Source organism: Apodemus sylvaticus, chromosome 3 (assembly GCF_947179515.1).
Source record: "Apodemus sylvaticus chromosome 3, mApoSyl1.1, whole genome shotgun sequence".
Lineage (NCBI taxonomy): Eukaryota > Metazoa > Chordata > Mammalia > Rodentia > Muridae > Apodemus > Apodemus sylvaticus.
The window spans coordinates 116,491,186-116,513,358 of NC_067474.1; the positions used below are offsets into that span (position 1 = coordinate 116,491,186).

Sequence of the window (22,173 nt, forward strand, 5' to 3'; positions counted from 1 at the left end):
TCCTGACCTGTTTGAGCTTCAGTCCTGACTTCCTTAGGTGATGAACAACAGTTTGGAAGTGTTAGCTGAATAAACACTTTCCTCCCCAAGTTGCTTTTTGGTCATGATTTTTGTGCTGGAATAGAAAAATCTAAGACACACCACTCGAGGAAACTTGTCTTTTCAATAGGCAGAGAACCCTACAGAAAATCACAACAAATAAAGATGCAGAATTGTGGATATCAGTCCCAAAGGGTACATCCACAAAATACACAGGGAACATTGCTGAAGAGGTGGAAAGAGGACTGTAGCTCTAGAGAGACAGTGAGTGTGCTATGGGGTTGTATCTCCTAGTGGTAGGAAAAGCTATACACACAAAGCTTGACAAACATGATTGCACTTATAGGAGCTGAAAAAGGATGACATCAGTGAAAATGGCCAACTAGACAGAGAAAATGCAACAGGGTCTAAGCTCTACACAAAGGACTGTAGGCAAGTGAAAAGCAAGGAAGTGAAGAGGTGGTTTTACGTAGGGAAGACAACCAATTGGTTGTACAGTGCTAAACAGTATTTTGTTTTGCTTTGTTTTGTTTTGCTTTGTTTGATACAGGGTTTCTCTGTATAGCCCTGGCTGTCCTGGAAATCACTCTGTAGACCAGGCTGGCCTCGAACTCAGAAATCTGTGTGCCTCTACCTCCTAATGCTGGGATTAAATTCCTGTGCCACCACTACCTGGCTAAACAGTATTTTTTAACTGTGAATATTTACTTATTTTAATGTAAGTGTATGTTTCACAAGCAGGCACTTATATGCATAATATAAGGGTTCTGAAGTGAGCATAGGATCCAATGGAAGTGGAATCAGAGAGTCAGATGGATGAGAATCTTCAGGTAGGACCAGAAAAGAATCCTAGAATGGTTTAAATGTGTAACAATCACACTAACCTTCTGGGCCATGTCTTCTGATCCTAAGGTGTACTATTTGAGGTAGGGTACACCCCTGAGGGCCAGGTACTCAGTATGCTCGAAATAGAGGATGTTTGCTTTATAGGCTGGCATCATGTGGACAAGACAGCCTAAAACACAGTGTGTGTGTGTGTGTGTGTGTGTGTGTGTGTGTGTGTGTGTGAGTGAGTGCTGTGAGCTGCTGAGGCAGAGCTATGAGGCTGAGAAAACAGAGTCTTGTCCTGAAGCTGAACCCAGAGAAAATGAACCAGAAGCTGCAGGAGACCGATTCTCTCCCACAGGGGACTTCGTTGCTGAACTAACTACACTATCTCTAAGAAAAACTGTCCAGAAATGGAGATTAGGATCCCAGGTGTGCCTGAAGTGTGACAAGCCTGTTTATCTTTTTTCTACATTTATGTGAATGACTTGATCTGTAGAGGGTTCAGCCCCTCAGCAGATGAGTCCAATGTGCATTCTACTTGTACTGAATAAGTTATGTTGTGGGACCACACTTTCACAGATGAAACTATGCTCCATAGTCGTAATAAGTCCTAAGATATCCCATCCCACTCTGTGAGCACTGATGGAACAGTAAGTTCTAACAAGTAGCCCCCCCACCCTACCCCCCACCCCTTCACCCCAGTTTCTAAAATGTGTTCACCCTTCAGGGACTTGTGTAGGAATGCCACTGTGCTTACAGTCCCATTATGTCCCAAGGATGGTTCTGTACAGAGGGTAGTTTCCAAGGGCCCTTCACAATTAGTTTGACAATTCTGTGCACATAGCAAAACAAGGAGGCAAACAGTGGGAATTAAAGAGAAGATAATGTCATAATTGACTTTGCTTCCAACAAAGCTTAGATGATAATTTCCTGGACCATGCACATGATGAAGTCATAGGACACCATGATTATAAACTGAAAACTGAGGTCAGTGACTCAGTAGCACAAGAGGAGACCATTCAGGTCATAGATTGGACATATATTTACAACATAGGGAAGCTGCTGGTGACCCTGTCCTGATGAAGGCACATTTGGAAATGTAGTACTCTCTTTATGATTTCATAAGACACCTGGTGTTATTATCCTATTGTTCTTCATGTCAAGTCATCACTGAGGTCTCCATATACTGAACACCATTTTGATTCCAGTACATCTGAAGCCTTGAATTCTAGAACTCTGTGATGAATGAACTTCCTCAGATTTCCTTTCTCAGCATCCAGAAACAATCTCCTTTTCCTGCCAACAATAGCAAAGTCTGGTCTTCCTGTCATAGACACAGCACATCCAACAATGAGGGCAGGGGACAGTAGCAAAAAAGAGTGTCTTGAGCTGCCTTTTGGCCATGAGTATATCCTTGAGCTCAAGATCAACTTGGGAAAATCTCTCCACCACAACATTACCCATGTTATTATAGCAATCCAGAGGGGCAGAGTACTGCTCAACAGTCAACTTGCTTAGATTGGCCATGCATTGCAGAATGTCCTTCAGTACAGGAGTGGAGAAGCCATTGTCATAGAAATTGACCAGGGTGAGCTGGGAGCAATGGATCAGTGTTGGCAAGAGCACTTTGAGTAGAGAGTCCGTGAACCTGAAGTTCTCTATCTGCAGGGTCTGCAGAGTTTCAGATACATTTTCTAGGAGAATTTGGAGACTCTTGAAACATGACTCAGAAAACAGCACACCATAGAAGTGCAAGTGTTTCAGTTGATATAGCCTCTGACACTCTGACATATGTTTCAAGTCTGACACTGAGAGATGGCAGAAAATCATAGAAAAGGACTCCAGGGGGCTCTTCAGGCATCTAGAGAAAGAACAAGAAAACTGGTTTGGCTCATGTTGCTGGAGGACACTAGTAAGATTGACACGGACACAGAGAATCCACATATGTAAAGTCAATCTATGCTTATGTTGAAGGCCCACCCTGGGGAAACAGCATGTTGGTATCTGTTCATAGCATTGTATACAGAAGCATATTACAGTCAGGTAGGGTGGGCTCAGACCACAAGCCTGCAACTCTCCATACTCACTTTGTTAGAGAACTAGAGCTTGCCCAAGCATACCAGGAGAGCATACCTAGAAATACCCAGCACTGAAAGGTTCTGGCAACATCTTGGCCTGTGTCCTGCAGAGTTTATCCATGTCCCTGCTATCTCCACTGTCTCCAACCCTGATTTCAGTGTTCTACCCTTGACTATGATAACTCCCACCACAGTATCACAGATTTTCCATTTACTTACTCCCAACCATACTTAGTTCCCATTTAATTAGTTTAAACCATCCTTTCCTTTATTGAGAATGAGAGGCTGACTGACTTCAATAGAGGAAAAAACTGGTTCCTGATCTCATATATCTATGTAGTGGACAGGTGTGGAGCCTCTCCAGCTGAGGGTGTTCTGCTTTGTCCTGTTTCCTTCCATTAGATTTGCCTGGATCCCAAACAGGAATATGAAAAGCACATTTAATGCATCTGACCCACACAATGGAGACGTGTGCAAGGTAGCTCTCTCAATATACCCTCACCCAGCCCAGACTCTGCAAAGGAGTGGGAATTGAACCAAGTGAGCTCAGTTAAGAAACAAATAATCCACCGTTGATACTGTAATGAGTCTATCATTGTAACATTACCTGTGATTGGCACACCTCAGGTGTCTATTAATGCTCCACATATAGGGAAAGGTTTGCTGTCAGAGCAGAAATAACTCACCATCCTTCCTTACCTGAACAACTCTGTCATGTTGTCGTAGGAAAAGTAGGCTCCATTCACATAGAGATGCTGGAGATGGTTAAGTTTGGAGTACTGAGAAAAGAATTGGGCAGCACACATGTTTACATCTGTTACTGTGTTCATAAGACTAAAGTTGAAGTGGGTTTGATGTAGATGGAATTTGAGAAGATTTCTCATCTCACCAAGGAAATGTCCAAAGAAACCTAGGAAGTACATGACCTGGTTTGTGTTTTTTTCCAATTCCTCAATATAGTTTGGCTTGAAAATGTTAAAGAACTCCCTGATAATCTCCAATGGGAAGTAAAAAATCTTCATCTTCAGACAGCAAAGTTGCAAAGAGTCTTTTCTCTCCCCTGCCCACTTCAGCAAACATGTTTGGTGTTTGTTCAGAGAAGAGAAGAGGGCCAGGTTAGTGACGACCTGAAAACACTGCCTCCAGTGGATAACCAAGATTGCACTCTGGACCTTGCTCCTTGATCAAAGTATTGCTGAACAGACACTATCCTCTTTTTCAGCCCATGCATCCCAGAAATCCTGGTGCACAACTCTCATGTCCAATACTTGAAGTTTCCATCTTCTGTGAGGGGGAAAAAGGTAAAGTATCATAATGTAAAACAGGAACCAACATTGAGTCCACTTGGATCTCACTGTCTAATGTCAGCTACATCATAGCACCTCACGCCAGGCAGGGAAGGACCCTGCATGAGCTGTATGTATCTGGAGACATGCCCCACTGCCCTCCATTCATTTGCTCTTGACTTGTGTCTCTTCCATATGTAGCGTCTATACTAAAGCCATGGATAGGCTCATCCTACTCTGGCTACTTGTGCTCTGAGCTGCCCTGGCTTATGACTGTCATTTTGATCAGCTTTCATCTTGAATAATAATTCTTTAGACCTGTAAGTTGTTGACATCATTAGTCTCTGCCCTGTTTGACACCGTTTGTCCTGCCCTCATTTGTGTGTATGTTACCACTTTAATCCCATGATTCTCTTTCTAGCCTCCTTAGGCCTTGCTTACCTGGGACGAACTGTCTGGGTCAGCAGTATATCTATGCCATCTAGCACAGCTTGCAGCATCTCCACATTAGTGGTTTTCAGCAGTGGCCCCAAAGGGAGGTAGGAAAAGGGCCAGGCTGCCACCATTGCCTTCAATATCTGAGTGTGTCTACCATTGAAGTCCTCTAGGAAGAGTGGTGGGAAGAGCACAGTGGGCAGCTGATCAAGATCGGAGGAGTCTATGGCATCATTCCTCAGCAGAGCATCCAGTGCCAGCTGCTGGAGTGTGGGAGGGTTGTAGGTGCTCATCCTGATAGATATTCAGTCAGAAGGAACATGGTGAAGCATTTAGGAGACATAAATTCAGGCTAGGTTTTGGGAATTCCTGTCTCACACATTGCAGAAACCAGAAGTCTAGAGCCCATGCTTTGGCAATAGTGGAGAACTCAGTCTACACAATGATTCAATCTTTTGGTCTCTAAGCCAAAAATTCATCACTCTCAGCATACAGAATCTTTTGTAAGCACCCTCAGTGGAAAAAATTAACCAATGTTGCATGGGTTACCAACCCCTGCTCCTCTTAATCTCATGCCTTGTATTTGGTTATTCAGGAGCATACATTCTGACCAAAGTCTTATTACAAGAAAGAGACTGAACAAGTTTTCAGGCCCTGAATAAAATATAGTACTGATGTCAAAGACCATCCTTTCAACAGTTTGATCTCTCCTGGGCAGGGCTGAGGAGAACCTGTGAGATGCCTGTCTGTATGTACTACGTAATGCTTTAGAAACCAATGTGTGCAAGCTGAGCCAAATTATATTAATTTAGGAAATGAGATAAAAGGTTTGTTCATTCATGGCAACCTAGCTACATGATCAGACCACATCTGAAATTCCAAACCTAAGTAAAACATTCTATTTTCCCCAGAGCATTTAGAAAGTTAAACTTCTGAATGAAAGCTCTTGCTCATGTGAGTCTTAGAGAAGCCAAGTGTACATTGGCTACAGGAAGGAGAGTTTCCCTGACAAGTTGGTGTCCAGACAAACACATAGCTGAGACAATATATCTATCGGTACTTCTAAGTCTAGCCTGCATTGTGATCCCTTGTATCCAGGACATTAATTCTAGATAATTTTCCCATACCTACGTTCATGCATGCACACATACACACACACATACAAATCTTATAAAATATCTAATCACCTGGATAAGGCTTAAGCAACCACATGCCTACAACAGTGGTTCCTCTGTAAGCCATGGCTTACACAAGCTAATAGCTCGAACTTTGGTCTTGTGTGCCTGAATCCTTCTCCAGCACAATTTGTAAGGTATAGTTAAGAGGGAATTCCACTTCATAAAATTCTAAACCCATAATCTGTGAAACATAATTTAAGAGATTTCAGAAGGATTAAATTATAAAGATGATCCTAACTGAAATTCCAGACTTAAGTCTAGAAAACTGAACAGAACCAAGAGAATTGAGAGTTCAAGGCCATCCCTGTTCTTGGACATGCTATCTTTAAAAGAAAGGAAATTCCAGTGTAATCCTATTTCACATTAAAACTGAAGTCTATCCTATACATAGGAAACTTCTCTTTGCAGAAGGTAGAAACCTCTACAGAAAACCACAACTGCCAGGCAGTGGTGGCTCACGACTGGAATCCCAACACTCTGAGAGGCAGAGGCAGACAGATTTCTGAGTTTGAGGCCAGCCTGTTCTATAGAGTGAGTTCCAGGACAGCCAGGGCTATACAGAGAAACCCTGTCTTGGAAAAAAATACAAATACAAAAAAATAGAAAACCACAACCAATAAAGATGAAGAATAGGGGATATCAGTCCCAAAGGGTACATACACAAAACACACAGGGAACATTGCTGAAGAGGTGGAAAGAGGATTGTAGCTCTAGGTAATCAGTGAGTGTGCTGTGGGATTGCATCTCCTAGTGGTAGGAAAAGTTATATACACAAAGCTTGACAAACACAATTGCACTTATAGGAGCTGAAAAAGGATGACACCAGTTAACATAGCCAACTAGACAGAGAAAATGCAACAGGGTCTAAGCACTACACAAAGGACTGTAGGCAACTGAAAAGCAAGGAAGTGAAGAGGTGGTTTTCCCCAGGGAAGACGACCAATTGTCTGTATAGTGCTAAAACATATTTTTTTAACTGTGAATATTTAGCTATTTTAATGTAAGTGTATGTTTCCCCAGCATGCACCTATACGAAATTTTTCAGAAACTTTAGGTTTCTGAAGTGAGCATAGGATTCAATGGATGTGGAATCACAAAGAGTTAGATGGATGGGAGTCTTCAGGTTGGTACCAGAATATAATCATATATTATAAATTGGAAATGAAGTTGTAGTTGGATGGTGACAAGGCTAGCCCAGCAAGCAAGAAGTCTCCTTATGGAAGAAAATTACTTACCTGATAGGGACACTGGCAACAGGGCTCCTACTCCCAGAAGGACCACACACTGACTCCAAGGTTCAGGCCTCTGACATTCTAGTTGGCTTTCTCTCACCCTTTTATACAACTTTTTCTATCCCCATCCCCAAATAGTACCACCTCCTTCTTTAAGGTCCCATTTCATTGGTCCATTAAGTTTCCACCCACTTAATCCTGTTAAAGATTCATTACTCCTACTGTTGGTTAATTGAATCAGACCTTCTTGTGTGAAATCAAATACTGAACTAGAAGTATAGATGCCCTTGCCTGCTTGATTGACTCATCTTAGGTGCATACCTATATGTACTTGTTTATGTATTGATATAATTAGTGGGTGTGGTTTCAATATCTATGTTTGTCTATTTGTTTGAGTGCATTCATTACTGTGAGCATGTGCTTGATTGTGTAGGGGGTTCTAGGCTAGCCAAACATTAAATAGTGTGGTTTTGTCTCAAAACAACAATGATAATTAAAAGCTAAACACAAACCAAGTGGTGGTGGTACACGCCTTTAATCCCAGCACTTGGGAGGCAGAGTCAGGCAGACTTCTGAGTTTGAGGCCAGCCTGGTCCCCAGAGTGAGTTCTAGGACAGCAGGAGCTACACAGATAAACCCTGTCTCGAAAAACCAAAAACAAACAAACAAAAAAGCTAAAGACAAAACAAACATCTAAACAAACAAAACCCACATGTGTATGTTACAGATTTGAAACTGTTGCAATGGGTTGCAGGAGCCTGCAAGCCTTGCTACCAAGAAGATTGGTTGGGATGATGCTTGATTAAGGAATTTAGAACCATCATGAGCAAGATGGGTAGTTTATCACAAGTGTGAAAACCATCAGAAAAGCCTTATGAGATGGAAGTAAAAAAAAATAAGCCTATTTGTTTGTTTGTTTGTTTGTTTTTTCAGACAGGGTTTCTTGGTGTAGCCCTGGCTGTCCTGGAACACACTCTGTAGACCAGGCTGGCTTCAAACTCATAAATCAGCCTGCCTCTGCCACCCGAGTGCTGGGATTAAAGGCCTGTACCATTACTGCCTGGCTACTATAAGGCTTTAATAACCCAACTCTCTAATCTCAGCATGTGATACACCCCTTTGAACTCCAGAAGTAAAGGCAGGAGAATGTCTCTGTGTTTCAAGCCCCCCTGATTCACTCAGTGAGAACAAAGTTTTTCAGCTATGTCTAGAGGTACACACCTTTAATCTCAGCACTCAGGAGTCAAAGGCTGAGAGATCTCCTTGAGTTTATGGCCAGGTTGCTCTACTGAGAGAATTCAAGGATATCCAGAGCTAAGTGTGATCCTGTTTCAGGGAGGCCAGGGGAATATTAAATTGAATTAAGAGATTGGTGACCTTGGGATAAGATCCTACCCATGAAAATTTGATCCAGGCATTGTGATACACACTTTTAATCCCAGGAGTAAAGCCAACCAGATCTCTGAGTCCAAGGGTAGCCTGAGATAGAGACAGTTCTAGGTGAAGAAAATATGCTTAAATCTACCTATGGTGGTACATACCTTCAATCCCTGGATACAGGCATGCATATCTCTAAGTTATAGGTCATTCTATCAAGATATATACAGGACAGCCAAGCTTAGGCAGTGAAGCAGTTGGAAATGAGGAAGCTAGTGATAATGTAATAGGACAAGAGGGCCGTTTTCCAGCTCCTGAAAGCAGCAGAACTTGGGAGGTTCGGTCATGTGGCTCTAACTTTATAGTCAAGAGGAGAAGACTACCAGGCTATTGATGCTACTTAGTTAGACCTATGAAATTAGTGGTGATTAAGGAGACCAGCATCGCTGATATGAAATCTTTGGGAAGAGTTTTCTGAGAGTACAAAGAAGCTGCATTCGAGGGGCAGCCATATTTGTACCTCATGCTGGAGTTGTACTTGGTAATGTGTAAGAGGGACCCAAGTGGGACTGATTTTGACAGCCTGAAGGGTTCCTAAAGAGAAGCTGAGGCTTGGCACTATGAAAGGCCATGGAAGTCTCTTGGTGAAGGTGCAGCCTCAATTACAGTTGACGGCCCAGGAATAAAGGGGTCAATGCAACAAATGTGAGGCTTGGCACCATAAAGAGCAACTATGAGTCTATTTGTGAGCCCTAGTTACAGTGGAAGACCCTGGTGTATTGGAAATGCCAGTACCATGTGATGTTCACTAAGAACAACAGCAGCAGTGGAGTGGATGAAATTAAATTCAGAGTGTTCCAGTGGGCACAGGTAAGTGACATCAGGCCTTTGGAGGAGCCCAGAAGGTCATATGTGGATCCCAGACATTGAAACAAGGAGCATTTGGTCAGTGGTAGCACACGCCTTTAATCCCAGCACTCTGGGAGGCAGAGGCAGGCAGATTTCTGAGATCGAAGCCCTCCTGGTCTACAGAGTCAGTTCTAGGACAGCCAGGGCTATTCAGAGACAACCTGTCTCAAAAGAAAAAAAAAAACCAAACCAAAACAAACAGAAACCAACCAACCAAGCAAAACAAACAAAACACACAAAAATCAAAAAAAAAAACAAAAACAAAAACAAAAAACAAACAAAAAAACCCCCAAAACTAAAATAACAAAGAAAGAAAGAAAGAAAGAAAGAAAGAAAGAAAGAAAGAAAGAAAGAAAGAAAGAAAGGAAGAAAGGAAGGAAGAAAGAAAGGAAGGAAGGAAGGAAGGAAGAAGAAGCCATAATAGTGATGCTGCGTTGGAGACCCTAAGATGTTTGAGTTGCCAGGGCCATTGGCTATTAGCTGAGGAAATCAGCTAACATGGAGTGGAACCAGATAGGAAAAGAAATTTGTTACAGCCTACAAATGTGAAAATGGTGCTGGAAATCTGAAAACTGCTTTGACATAGACATGGAGATGCAGAGTTTGGAGTGTGCCTAGTTGGTTTACTACATTGATTTGGGGATTACAGAAGTTATTGGTAGATCTCAGAAGAGACTTTGAATTTTTGTGTTTTAACATTTTAGACTGTTATAAACTATGGAGACTTTGGAAGTTGTACTAATTTTACCTTTTCATTATGCTCTGGCTAGATATGTCTCCCTGTGTCTCATGTGTTTGAACAAGATTATAGGGACCAGGGAGTGGAATGTCATAGTTTGCATATTTTTGAACAGAAGGTGAGAAACTATGAGGATATATGGACTTCTTGGAGTAGGTGTGTCAATGTGGTCATGGCCTTTAAGAACTTCATCCTTGCTGCCTGGAAGTGAGTATTCTGCTATCAGCCATCTGCTGAAGATGGGGAACTCTCAGCTATTCCTGCACCATGCCTGCTTGGATGCTGTCTTGTTCCGATCTTGATGATAATGGTCTGGCCCTCTGAACCTACAAGCCAGCCTCAATTAAATGTTGTTCTTATAAGAGTTGCCTTGGTCATGGTCTCTGTTCACAGCAGTGAAACCTGATCTATGGCATTAAGGTTGGACAAAGCAACCCAGTAGGAGCACAGGGGTCAAAGAGAACACAAAAACATCAGAACACAGCTTCCACTCTGTCAGGAGTCTGACAACATATCAAGCTACCCAACTATAACATGTATATACCCCTTAGATTAGATGCATACCAGGTCCCTGATTTTGGTTCAATCTTAGTGAGAGCTACTTTGAGTTCAGGATTGCTGATTCTGTAGGCAACCTTGAACCCTCTGGTTCATAAATCTTTCTTTCCATGCAAGCACTCTTACAATGTTTCTGCCTCCTCTTTTTAAATGTTCCCTGATCCTTAGGTTTGGGAGTTGGGATCTAGTTGTATTAATTGGAGATGGACCCCATCAGTTAGTTTCTCTCTCCATTTTTAAGAATGTGTGCCAGGAACCATATAGGAAAATCCAAAAACCACAAGGTAATCTTTCTGAGATGGTTTCACCATGGACTGTAATGACAAGATATATTTGGACTTCTAGGCCAGGCCAAAGGGATTACACTTGAGGAAGGATTCCTGATACTAATATACTTTTCCTGTTATTATTAAATATATATAATAATCACTAGGTATTTACCCATACTTTTGAGCAGATTTCTGCAGAAAAATGAATATGTATTGCCTTAAAATGTTGCTATAAAGACAAATTGATAATTTCTTAATTTTTTCCTTTAATTGGATATTTTGTTTTTTACATATCAAATGTTATCTTCTATCCCAGTTTCCTCTTTGCAAATCACCTATTCCGTGGCCACTTACCCTGATTCTATGAGGGTACTACCCCACACACCCAGTCACTCTCTCCTCACTGTACTAGCATTTCTCTACACTGGGTAATCAAGCCTTCACAGGACCAGGGGCCACCCCTCCCATTCATGTCAGATGAGGCCCCTTCAGCTCCTTCAGTCCTTCCCCTAATTCTTCCACTGGGGTCCCTCTGCTCAGCCTGATGGTTGGCTGTGACCATCTGCATCTTTATTGGTTGGGATCTGGCAGAGACTCTAAGGAAACATCTGTATCAGGCTCCTGTCAGCAAGCAATTCTTGTCATCATCACTAGTGTCCGGGTTTGGTGGCTGCATGTTGGATGAATTCCTAGGTGGGGCAGTTTTTGGATGGTCTTTCCTTTAGTCTCTATTCCACTCTTTGTCCCTGTGTTTCTTTAAGACAGGAGCAATTCTGTTTTTTTTTTTGTTTGTTTGTTTGTTTTGGTTTATTGAGACAGGGTTTGTCTGAATAGCCCTGGTTGTCCTGGAACTTGCTCTGTATTGTAGACCAGGCTGGCCTCAAACTCAGAAATCTTCCTGTCTCTGCCACCCAAGTGCTGGGATTAAAGGCGTGTGCCACCACTGCCTGGCTAACAGGAACAATTCTGGGTTAATAATTTGGAGATGGGTGGGTGGCCCCATCTCTCTTTGGAGGGCCATGCCTAACTATACATTTCTTATCTATATAGAGAATGCCCATACATTCTCTGACTCTAGAGAACCCAAACTAATACAGAAGTTGGTCCCAGGAGTGGGGTATGTAGTCTTGTGGGTTTGCTTATAAGCACCTGGCCAATGTAGCTCATGCCCATTTTCTGGGAAGCCCAGATTCAGCAGAGCCAGAGTCCATTTTCCTGACCAGTATTTAGTTAAATCTTGCTTCAAATTGGGCTCAAAATTGTGGTATTGATCTTGGTGTCACCCAGTGGAATTAACAGAAAGGACTCTAGCCTGCTTTCCCTCCTGGGTTCTACTCACACCCCAAGAACCCCAGTCAGATGCCTCAGAAACATGTGGCATTCTCCCTCTGTATTAGTTTGGAGTTGGTTGGTTGATCCACTAGAACCTTCAACTACTGAAACCTCTCCAGATCCTGGGAGCTCAGAGAATATTGAAGACTCATGGATGAAACTATATCTCAAGCTTAGAGAAGCTAATGCTTTTGATAATCTTGATGAATTTCGTGATACAGTGGTATACAAGGCTTTCTCCAAATTGTAGAAAAGCATGGAAAATGATTTTGGTGGTTGGTTGCTCTTAGCTTCTCTGGGTGGGGGGGTGGGGGGGAACAATGAAGGAAAGGAAGGAGTTGTGTGAAAAAATTGAAGAGCTCCAGACTCAAGTAAACAATCTAAAAGTTGCTATGTGTGCCCTTGAAAAGAATGGGGTCCTGTAACTTGGGATGGGGATATGTGGGAAGACCCTGTTGAAATTGAGAATTTTGAATCTTCAGATTTTCAAGGATTTGCTCCACCTGAAGAAGTAGTATCCTCAGCCCCACCCCTTGAAATAATGTCTTCTCCACTTGAGGAAATTAATCCCTCAGTGCCTGATAATCCAGCAGTGACTTTTGCTGACAATACTGATGTTTCTCAGGGCCCACCAATAGTTACTTCTAGACCTGTTTGAAGTATTTATCAAAAGGTGGCCTACTGAAAAGGAGGCTTAGTGTTGATGAAGGGACTTTAAGGCTTAGGGAAATTGCAATGTTAGAGTAGATATGTTGTGTAAAACCCAATCCTCTATAGTGCCAGACCTTACAGTTGGAGATGCTGCTGCTCAATTAGATGAATTAAATTCAATGGGTTTAATTGGGCCCTGAGTTAACAAGGGCCAGGTGGCAGCATGGAATCGCCAGAGACAAGGTGATCATAGTTATTATAATGGACAGCATAGACAAAACAATGTTTATAATGACATACCCCGTAATGGGCAGAGAGATGGAATTTATAATAGTATAACACGTTAGGCTCTTTGGTGCTGGCTAATGAATCATGGTGTTTCCAGGGATGAAATAAATAGGAAACCTACTGCATATCTGTTTGATTTGTATAAGCAGAAAAATCCTCAAACAAATCATAGAAAGGCTGAATTGGATCATGGCAAAAGACAATCTCGGCCAGTGAATCCATTTCCAGACTTGAGCCAGTTTACAGATCCAGAATCCCTTGAATGAAGGGGTGGCCGGGCTATGAATTCCAGAAGATTAAGACAAGGAAATCTCCGAGTTCAAGATCATCTGGGATTAAAGGCATAGAGGCACATGCCTTTAATCTGGGCCACACCCTCTGCAGGAGACCCACATGTCAATAGTCCCAGTAACACAAAGGTTTGCTTTAGTGGTTCTGGTATCTTGTTACTCACAGCTGATTCCTCAGCCCCAGCTAATCAAAACCACAGAATCTTCACAATCAAAACATGGCCACTGTAAGAGTCTTTAATCTTCCCTCTGAAATTTCACAAGCCAGGCCTCCATCTTTTGCACTGTTCTTAACATTGTCTTCCAAGCTCCTACAGAACTTTCCACCGAGCTATTAATATTCTAATGGCTTTTCTAGCTCAAAGTTCCAAAGTCCTTCCACAGTCCTCCCCAAAACTATGGTCAGGTTGTTACAGGAATACCCCACTACACTGGTACCAATTTGTCTCAGTCAGGTTTTCTATTCCTGCACAAACATCATGATCAAGAAGCAAGTTGGGGAGGCAAGGGTTTATTGAGCTTACACTTGCCTGTTGCAGTTCATCACTAAAGGAAGTCAGAACTGGAACTCAAGCAGGCCAGGAAACAGGAGCTAATACAGAGGCAATGGAGGGATGTTTCCTATTGGTTTGCTTCCCCTGGCTTGCTTAGCATGCTCTCTTATAGAACCCAAGAATACCAGCCCAGGGATGGCACCACCCAAAAGGGGCCCTCCCCCCTTGATCACTAATTGAGAAAATGCCCCACAGTTGGATCTCATGGAGGCACTTCCCCAACTGAAACTCCTTTCTCTGATAACTCCAGCATGTGTCAAGTTGACACACAAAACTAGCTAGTACAATCCCTCAGGGCCTGATAATCCAGCAGTGACTTTTGCTGACAATACTGATGTTTCTCAGGGCCCACCAATAGTTTCTTCTAGACCTATAACCAGACTCAAGGCAAAGCAGGCCCCTAAAGAGGAGGTAGAAAGTGTTGTCCATGAGGAAATACACTGTACCAATAAGGAGCTTAATGAGTTTGCTAATTAATTCAAGCAGAAGTCTGGAGAATATATGTGGCAATGGATTTTAAGGGTGTGTGATAATGGTGCAAGGAACATAAAACTAGAGCAGGCTGAGTTTATTGGCATGGGCCCTCTGAGTGGAGATTCTAGGTTTAATATGGAAGCTCACACAGTTAAAACAGGTGTCAAGAGTCTGTTTGATGGGATGGTTGAAGTATTTGTCAAAATATGGCCTACTGAAAAGGAGTTGGAGATGCCTGATATCCCTTGGCTTAGTGTTGATGAAGGGATTTTAAGGCTTAGGGAAATTGCAATGTTAGAGTGAATACTTTGTGTAAAACTTAATCCTCTACAGTGGGAAGGTCCAGAAGATATGCCCTTCACCAGTCCTATAAGACGCAAACTGTCAGCATCCTTTCATGCTTAAAATCTTGGAAAGAACAGGAATTCAAGGCCCATACCTAAACATAGTAAAAGCAATATACAGCAAACCGGTAGCCAGCATCAAACTAAATGGAGAGAAACTTGAAGCAATCCCACTAAAATCAGGGACTAGACAAGGCTGCCCACTTTCTCCTTATCTTTTCAATATTGTACTTGAGGTACTAGCTCGGGCAATTCGACAACATAAGGAGGTCAAAGGGATACAAATTGGAAAGGAAGAAGTCAAACTATCATTATTTGCAGATGACATGATAGTCTACCTAAATGACCCAAACAACTCCACTAGAGAACTCCTACAGCTGATAAACAACTTCAACAAAGTGGCAGGTTATAAAATCAACTCAAGCAAATCAGTGGCCTTCCTATACTCAAAGGATAAGCAGGCTGAGAAAGAAATTAGGGAAATGACCCCCTTTACAATAGCCACAAACAGTATAAAGTATCTTGGGGTGACTCTTACCAAACATGTGAAAGATCTGTATGACAAGAACTTCAAGACTCTGAAGAAGGAACTGGAAGAAGACCTCAAAAAATGGGAAAACCTCCCATGCTCATGGATCAGTAGAATCAATATAGTTAAAATGGCCATTTTGCCAAAAGCAATAATAGATTCAATGCAATACCCATCAAAATCCCAACTCAATTCTTCACAGACTTAGAAAGAGTAATTCTCAAATTCATCTGGAATAACAAAAAACCCAGGATAGCTAAAACTATTCTCAGCAACAAAAGAAAGTCTGGGGGAATCAGTATCCCTGACCTCCAGCAATACTACAGAGCAATAGTGTTAAAAACTGCATGGTATTGGTACAGTGACAGGCAGGAGGATCAATGGAACAGGATTGAAGATCCAGAAATGAACCCACACACCTATGGCCACTTGATCCTTGACAAAGAGGCTGAAAACATCCAATGGAAAAAAGATAGCCTTTTCAACAAATGGTGCTGGTTCAACTGGAGGTCAGCATGCAGAAGAATGTGAATTGATCCATCCTTGTCTCCTTGTACTAAGCTCAAATCCAAATGGATCAAGGACCTCCACATAAAGCCAGACACTCTGAAGCTAATAGAAAAGAGACTGGGGAAGACCCTTGAGGACATCGGTACAGGGAGAAAGTTTCTGAACAGAACACCGATAGCTTATGTTCTAAGATCAAGAATTGACAAATGGGACCTCATAAAATTACAAAGTTTCTGTAAGGCAAAGGACACCATCAAGAGGACAAATCGTCAACCAACAAATTGGGAAAAGATCTTCTCCAATCCTACATCAGATAGAGGACTAATATCCAATATATATAAAGAACTCAAGAAGTTAGACTCCAGAAAACCAAACAACCCTATTAAAAATGGGGTACAGAGTTAAGCAAAAATTCTCACCTGAAGAACTTCGGATGGCAGAGAAGCATCTTAAAAAATGCTCAACTTCATTAGTCATTAGGGAAATGCAAATCAAAACAACCCTGAGATTTCACCTTACACCATTCAGAATGGTTAAGATTAAAAATTCAGGATACAGCAGGTGTTGAAGAGGGTGTGGAGAAAGAGGAACACTCCTCCACTGCTGGTGGGGTTGCAAATTGGTGTGGAGAGGGGGTTTTGGGGGGTGGGGAGGTGGATGGGGGGAGAGAGAATCTTTAACAGGATTGAGTGTGTGGTGATTCAATGGACCAATGAGAAAGAAGCTTGTGTTAGGAAGGTGGGGCTATGGGGAGGTGAGAGAAGAAAAGTGTATAAAAGGGCCAGAGGAAGGCAAAGAGATGTCAGTGTCCTGAAGCTTGGAGTCACTGCCTGTTCCTGCTCGGAGTAGGAACCCTGGAGCCAGTGTCCATATCAGGTAAGAAATTTACCTCTATAAGGAGGTTTCTTTCAAGCTGGCCTAGCCTTTTCACCATCTGGATTTAACTTCATTTCCAATTTATAATGTTTAAATAGGATAGAATTCAGTTTTAATGAGAAATGGGATTACATGGGAATTGCTGAGGTTTTAAAGATAGAATGTCATGGAACAATCTGGGCTTGAACTTGTTTTTATTATAAGATAATTTAGATATTTTGTTTATTTACTTTTTTTAAAATTCATTTTGGTTTTTTGAGACAGGGTTTCTCTGTGTAGTCCTACCTGTCCTGGAACTCACTCTGTATACAAGGCTGGCCTTGAACTCAGAAATCTGCCTGCCTTTGCCTCTGCCTCTTCCTCTGCCTCTGCCTCCCAAGTGCTGAGATTAAAGGCATGTGCCACCACTGCCTGGTGTTTATTTACATTTCAAATCCTATTCCCTTTCCACTTTTCTCCTCTGAAAGTCCCCTATCCATTCCCCTCTGCCTGCTCACCAACTTGAGACTTCAAGGGCTTGAACTCTTGGACCTTCTGGTTTCATCCAGTTTTCTAGACTTAATCTGGAATTTCACTTAGGATCTTCTTTATAATTTAATCTGTCTGTAGTCTCTTAAGCTATGTTTCACAGATTATGGTTTTGCAACTATATGAACTAGAATTTCTTTTTAACTCTACCTTACAAATTACACTTGGGCAGGCTTCAGGCACACAAGCAGAAAATTCTAGCTTTTGGCTTGTGTCCCTGAAGCCAAAGCTCACCCAGGATCCACGGCTGTAGGTTGTAGGATGTGGTTGCTTCATTGTTGTCCAGGTGATCAGACATTGTGTAAGATATGTATGTGTGTATGTATGTAAATATGTAGGAATGTATGAAAAATGTATATATCAGCCACACATGAAAACAAAATTAATGTACTGGGTACAAAATAACACAATCCAGGCAATACTTGGCTACAAGAAAACACCTCATCATTACATGAAATTAAATAAAAAGAAATAGATGATCTGGATTTTTTGCTGAATGGTAGAGCATTTGTTTAGTGGAAACAGACCCCACTACAGAATAATTTCAATGAAGACATTTAAAATCCTCTTTTTTTTTATTGGATATATTTTTTTATTTACATTTCAAATGATTCCCCTTTTCTGGCCCCCCACTCCCTGAAAGTCCCATAAGGCTCCTTCCCTCCCCCTGTTCTCCCACCCACCTCTTCCCACTTCCTTGTTCTGGTTTTGCCCTATACTGCTACACCGAGTCTTTCCAGTACAAGGGGCCACTCTTCTGTTCTTCTTGTACCTCATTTGATGCGTGGATTATGTTTTTGGTATTTCAGTTTTCTAGGTTAATATCCACTTATTAGTGAGTGCATACCATGTTTGATCTTTTGAGACTGGGTTACCTCACTTAGTATGATGTTCTCTAGGTCCATCCATTTGCCTAAGAATTTCATGAATTCACTGTTTCTAATGGGTGAATAGAACTCCATTGTGTATATATACCACATTTTTTGCATCCATTCTTCTATTGAGGGATACCTGGCTTCTCCTCTAAGACTCACATAAGCAGGTGCTCTCATTCAGTAGCATGGCTTTTCAAATCTCTGGGGAAAGTTGCAGGTTTGGCATTTTATGTGTTTATGTATTTGTTTATTATTTATTTATTTATTTATTCATTTATTTATTTGTCTTGGTTTTTCGAGACAGGGTTTCTCTGTGTAGCCCTGGCTGGCCTCAAACTCAGATATCCGCCTGCCTCTGAATCCCAAGTACTAGGATTAAAGGCTTGTGCCACAACCGCCTTGCATAGGTTTTGCATTTTAGATGTGGTCTGATTATTTATCCAGGTGGCTATGAATTTTACCTCATTTCCCAAAACAATACAATATAGCCTAGATTTCTCACCCTGGCCTTCAAACTGTTAAGTGATACATACAGACAGGCATCTCATAGGATATCCTTAGCCCTTCTCGGGAAGGATCAATTTGTTGCAAGGACAAGAAGCCTGGTTGCATCTGTGACATCAGCAGTATATTTTCTTCAGGGCAAATGAAAAGATGTTCAGTGTCCTTTTTCCTGAAACAAGACTCTGGCCAGTCTGAAACTTTGCCTTATATTAGGCATGAGATTAAGAGAAGCATGGTTTGATATCCCATGCAACAGTGGTTAACATTTTCCACTGTGTATGCTTAAAAGAGAATCCACATGCTGAGAGTGGTGAACTTGTGGCCTGGAGACCACAGGATTGTATAATTGGGCAGACTGTGTTCTCCATTACTGCCAGAGCATGGGCTCTGGCCTTCTGGTTCCTGCAATATTTAGAAATAGCACTTCTCAAAACTTAGCCTGAAATTATGTCTCCTAAATGCTTCACCTTGTTGCTTCTGACAGAATATCTATCAGGATGAGCACCTACAACCCTCCCACACTCGAGAAGCTGGCACTGGATGCTCTGCTGAGGAAAGATGCCATAAACTCCTCCAATCTGGATCACCTGCCCACTGTGCTTTTCCCACCACTCTTCCTGGAGGCCTTCAATGGCAGACACACAGAGATATTGAAGGCAATGGTGGCAGCCTGGGCCTTTCCCTACCTCCCTGTGGGGGCATTGATGAAAACCCCTGATGTGGAGGTCTTTCAAGCTGTGCTGGATGGCATAGATATACTGCTGACACAGAATGTTAGTCCCAGGTAAGCAAGGTCCAAGGAGGGTAGATGCGGAATCATAGGGATAGTGGGAAGTCACACATTAGGGCAGGAAGGATGGGGAAAACCGCACGGAGGCGACTGATATCATTGACATGGAGATTTGTGGAAATACCATTCATTTGAAAACTAATTAAATGACAGTCATAGGTCAGGACAGCTCAGGGTACAAGGAGCCATTTTAGGATGAGCCTTTCTGTGGCTTTCCTACAGGCACTAGATAGGGAAGAGACACAAGTCAAGAGCAAATAAATGGAGGGAAATAGGGCATGTCTCCAGATGCAGCTCAATGCAGTGTCTTTGCCTGCCTGGTGTGACGTGGCTGTGATGGAGCTGATCTTAGACATGTGGGATCAAGGCCAACTCCATGTTGGTTCATTTTACATTATGAAACTTTGCCTTTATCTTTCACAGAATCAGGAAACTTCAAGTCTTGGACTTGAGAGATGTGCACCAGGAGTTTTGGGATGTATGTGCTGGAAGAAAGGATGAAGTCTGCTCAGCAAAGACTGGGAATGAGAAGCACGTTGCAAAGCACATTCCTAGATATGCACTGAGGCAACGTTTGAAGGTGGTCACTGACCTGAGCCTTGGCTTCCGTCTGCAACATCAAATATACTTACTAAAATGGGCCCAGCAGAGAAAACAATCTTTGAGGCTATGCTGTCTGAAGATGAAGATTTGTCACTTCTCAGTGGAGAGTATCAGGGAGATCTTGAACATTTTTCAGCCAAACTATATTGAGGAATTGGAAATATACACAAAGCAGGTCCTATCCTTTCTAGGTTGCTTTGCACCTTGCTTTGGCCAGATGAGAAATCTTCGCAAATTCCATCTAAGGGAAATAAGATCGAGGAACTCAGTAGGTGGTGTGTTCCGTTTTGCAGATGTAAAAAACTGTGCTGCCAAATTCCTTTCTCAGTTCTCCAAACTCAACTATCTCCAACACTTCTGCATGAATGGTGACTTCTTTTCCAGTGACAACATGAAAGAGTTGTTCAGGTAAGGAAGGATAGTTATCTGTTTCTGTTATAGCAACAGCCTTTCCATTTACTTCAATCATTAGTGGGCATCTGAGGTGTGACAGTCATAGAGGATGCTACCTTGGGACACTTATTACACTATCAATGTGTGGATTGTTTCCTTGATGGCACACATTTAATTTGGTCCCCACTCATGTAGAAGATTATGGGCTGGTGTAGGGGATATTGAGAAAGCTGTCTTGTAAGCATTCCATTGTGTGGGTCAGACGCTGTAAGTGTACTTTTCAGATTACTCTTTGGGATCCAGGCAAGACTGATTCATGGTAACAAGATAGGGCAGAGGGGTCAGATATGGGGAGGCTCCACACCTACCCTCTACAAAGATATGTGAGAACAGGAACCAGTTTGTTCCTCTTTTGGAGTCAGTCAGCCTCTACTTCTCTGTAAAGGAAATGATGATTTGAACACAAGTTGGGACTAAGTAGACGAGAAATCTGTTACACTATGGTGGAGGTCATCATTGTCAAGGGTGAAACACTCTGATCAGGGATAAAGATTGTGGAGATAGCCAGGACATGGATAAACTCTACAGGACATAGGCCAAGATATTGCCAGAACCCTTCTGTGCTAGTTCTTTCTAGGTGTGCTCTCCTAGCATGATGGGGCAAACTCTAGTTCTCTGACAGAGTGAGGAAGGGGAGTTGCAGACCTGTGGTCTGATCCCACTCAACCTGACTGTAATATGCTTCAGTGAACAATGCTATGAGGAGACATCAACATGCTGTTTCCCCAGGGTGGACCTTCAACATAAGCATAAATTGACTCTACACATGTGGATTCTCTGTGTCAGTATCAATCTTACTAGTGTCCTCCAGCACCATGAGCCAGAACAATTGTCTTGTTCTTTCTCTAGATGCCTGAAGAGCCCCTTGGAGTCCTTGTCTATGACTGTCTGCCAACTCTCAAAGTCAGACTTGAAACAAATGTCAGAGTGTCAGAGGCTCCATCAACTTAAACACCTGCACTTCGATGGTGTAGTGTTTCCCAAGTCATGTCCCAAGAGTCTCCGAATACTCCTAGAGAATGTATCTGATACTCTGCAGACCCTGCAGTTAGAGAACTGCAGGATGAACGACTCTCAGCTCAATGTCCTTTTGCCAGCTCTGGGCCAGTGCTCACAGCTCACCTCAGTCAATTTCTATGAGAATGACTTCTCCACTGCTGTAATGGAGGACCTTCTGCAATGCATGGCCAACCAAAGCAAGTTGATTGTTGAGCACTACCCTGCCCCACTAGAGTGCTATGATCACGAGGGTTATCTTATACTGCACAGATTTTCCCAACTGTGTCGAAATCTCATGGATACACTCATGGCCAGAAGGCAGCACAAGACAATCACATTTGCTACAAAAACCTGCCGTTATTGTAGGAGTCGCTGCATCTATGATAAGGAGACCAGACTTTGCCGCTGCTGGCAGTAAAGAGGAGGCTGATTCTAGATGCTAGGAAATTATATCTGAGGAAGTACATTCATCATGATATTGCAGAATTTTATGGCTTCAGATCCATTGGAATCAAAATGGTGTTCTGTGTATGGAGACCACAAGTGTCACTTGAAATGAAGAATAAGATAATAACATCAGACATCTTGTAGAATCAGAAAGATGGTACTGCATTTCTAAATGCGCCCCTATCGGGACAGAATCGC

General features: G+C 42.3%; 2 protein-coding genes across 2 annotated transcripts; one reads left to right on the forward strand and one right to left on the reverse strand.

Moving 5' to 3' along the window:
• Positions 1-2,136: 2,136 nt before the first annotated feature.
• LOC127680312 (PRAME family member 12-like) lies at positions 2,137-4,959 on the reverse strand. The gene is given in 3 exon segments (XM_052175809.1): positions 2,137-2,728; positions 3,645-4,226; positions 4,673-4,959. Coding segments are annotated over 3 exon segments (1,461 nt in total).
• A 14,221-nt stretch (positions 4,960-19,180) lies between these two features.
• LOC127680019 (PRAME family member 8-like) lies at positions 19,181-21,946 on the forward strand. Its single transcript, XM_052175582.1, has 3 exons — positions 19,181-19,467; positions 19,897-20,484; positions 21,379-21,946. The coding sequence occupies exons 1-3, from the start codon at positions 19,181-19,183 to the stop codon at positions 21,944-21,946; spliced, it is 1,443 nt and encodes a 480-aa protein (XP_052031542.1).
• The last annotated feature ends 227 nt before the right edge of the window (positions 21,947-22,173 follow it).

What these genes read in the sequence shown, in the direction of transcription:
- LOC127680019 (XM_052175582.1), top strand. Translation starts at nt 19,181, where the DNA reads ATGAGCACCTACAACCCTCCCACACTCGAGAAGCTGGCACTGGATGCT. An exon ending in ACACAGAATGTTAGTCCCAG is followed by an intron (nt 19,468 to 19,896) that starts GTAAGCAAGGTC and finishes TATCTTTCACAG; the next exon opens with AATCAGGAAACTTCAAGTCT. An exon ending in AACATGAAAGAGTTGTTCAG is followed by an intron (nt 20,485 to 21,378) that starts GTAAGGAAGGAT and finishes TTCTTTCTCTAG; the next exon opens with ATGCCTGAAGAGCCCCTTGG.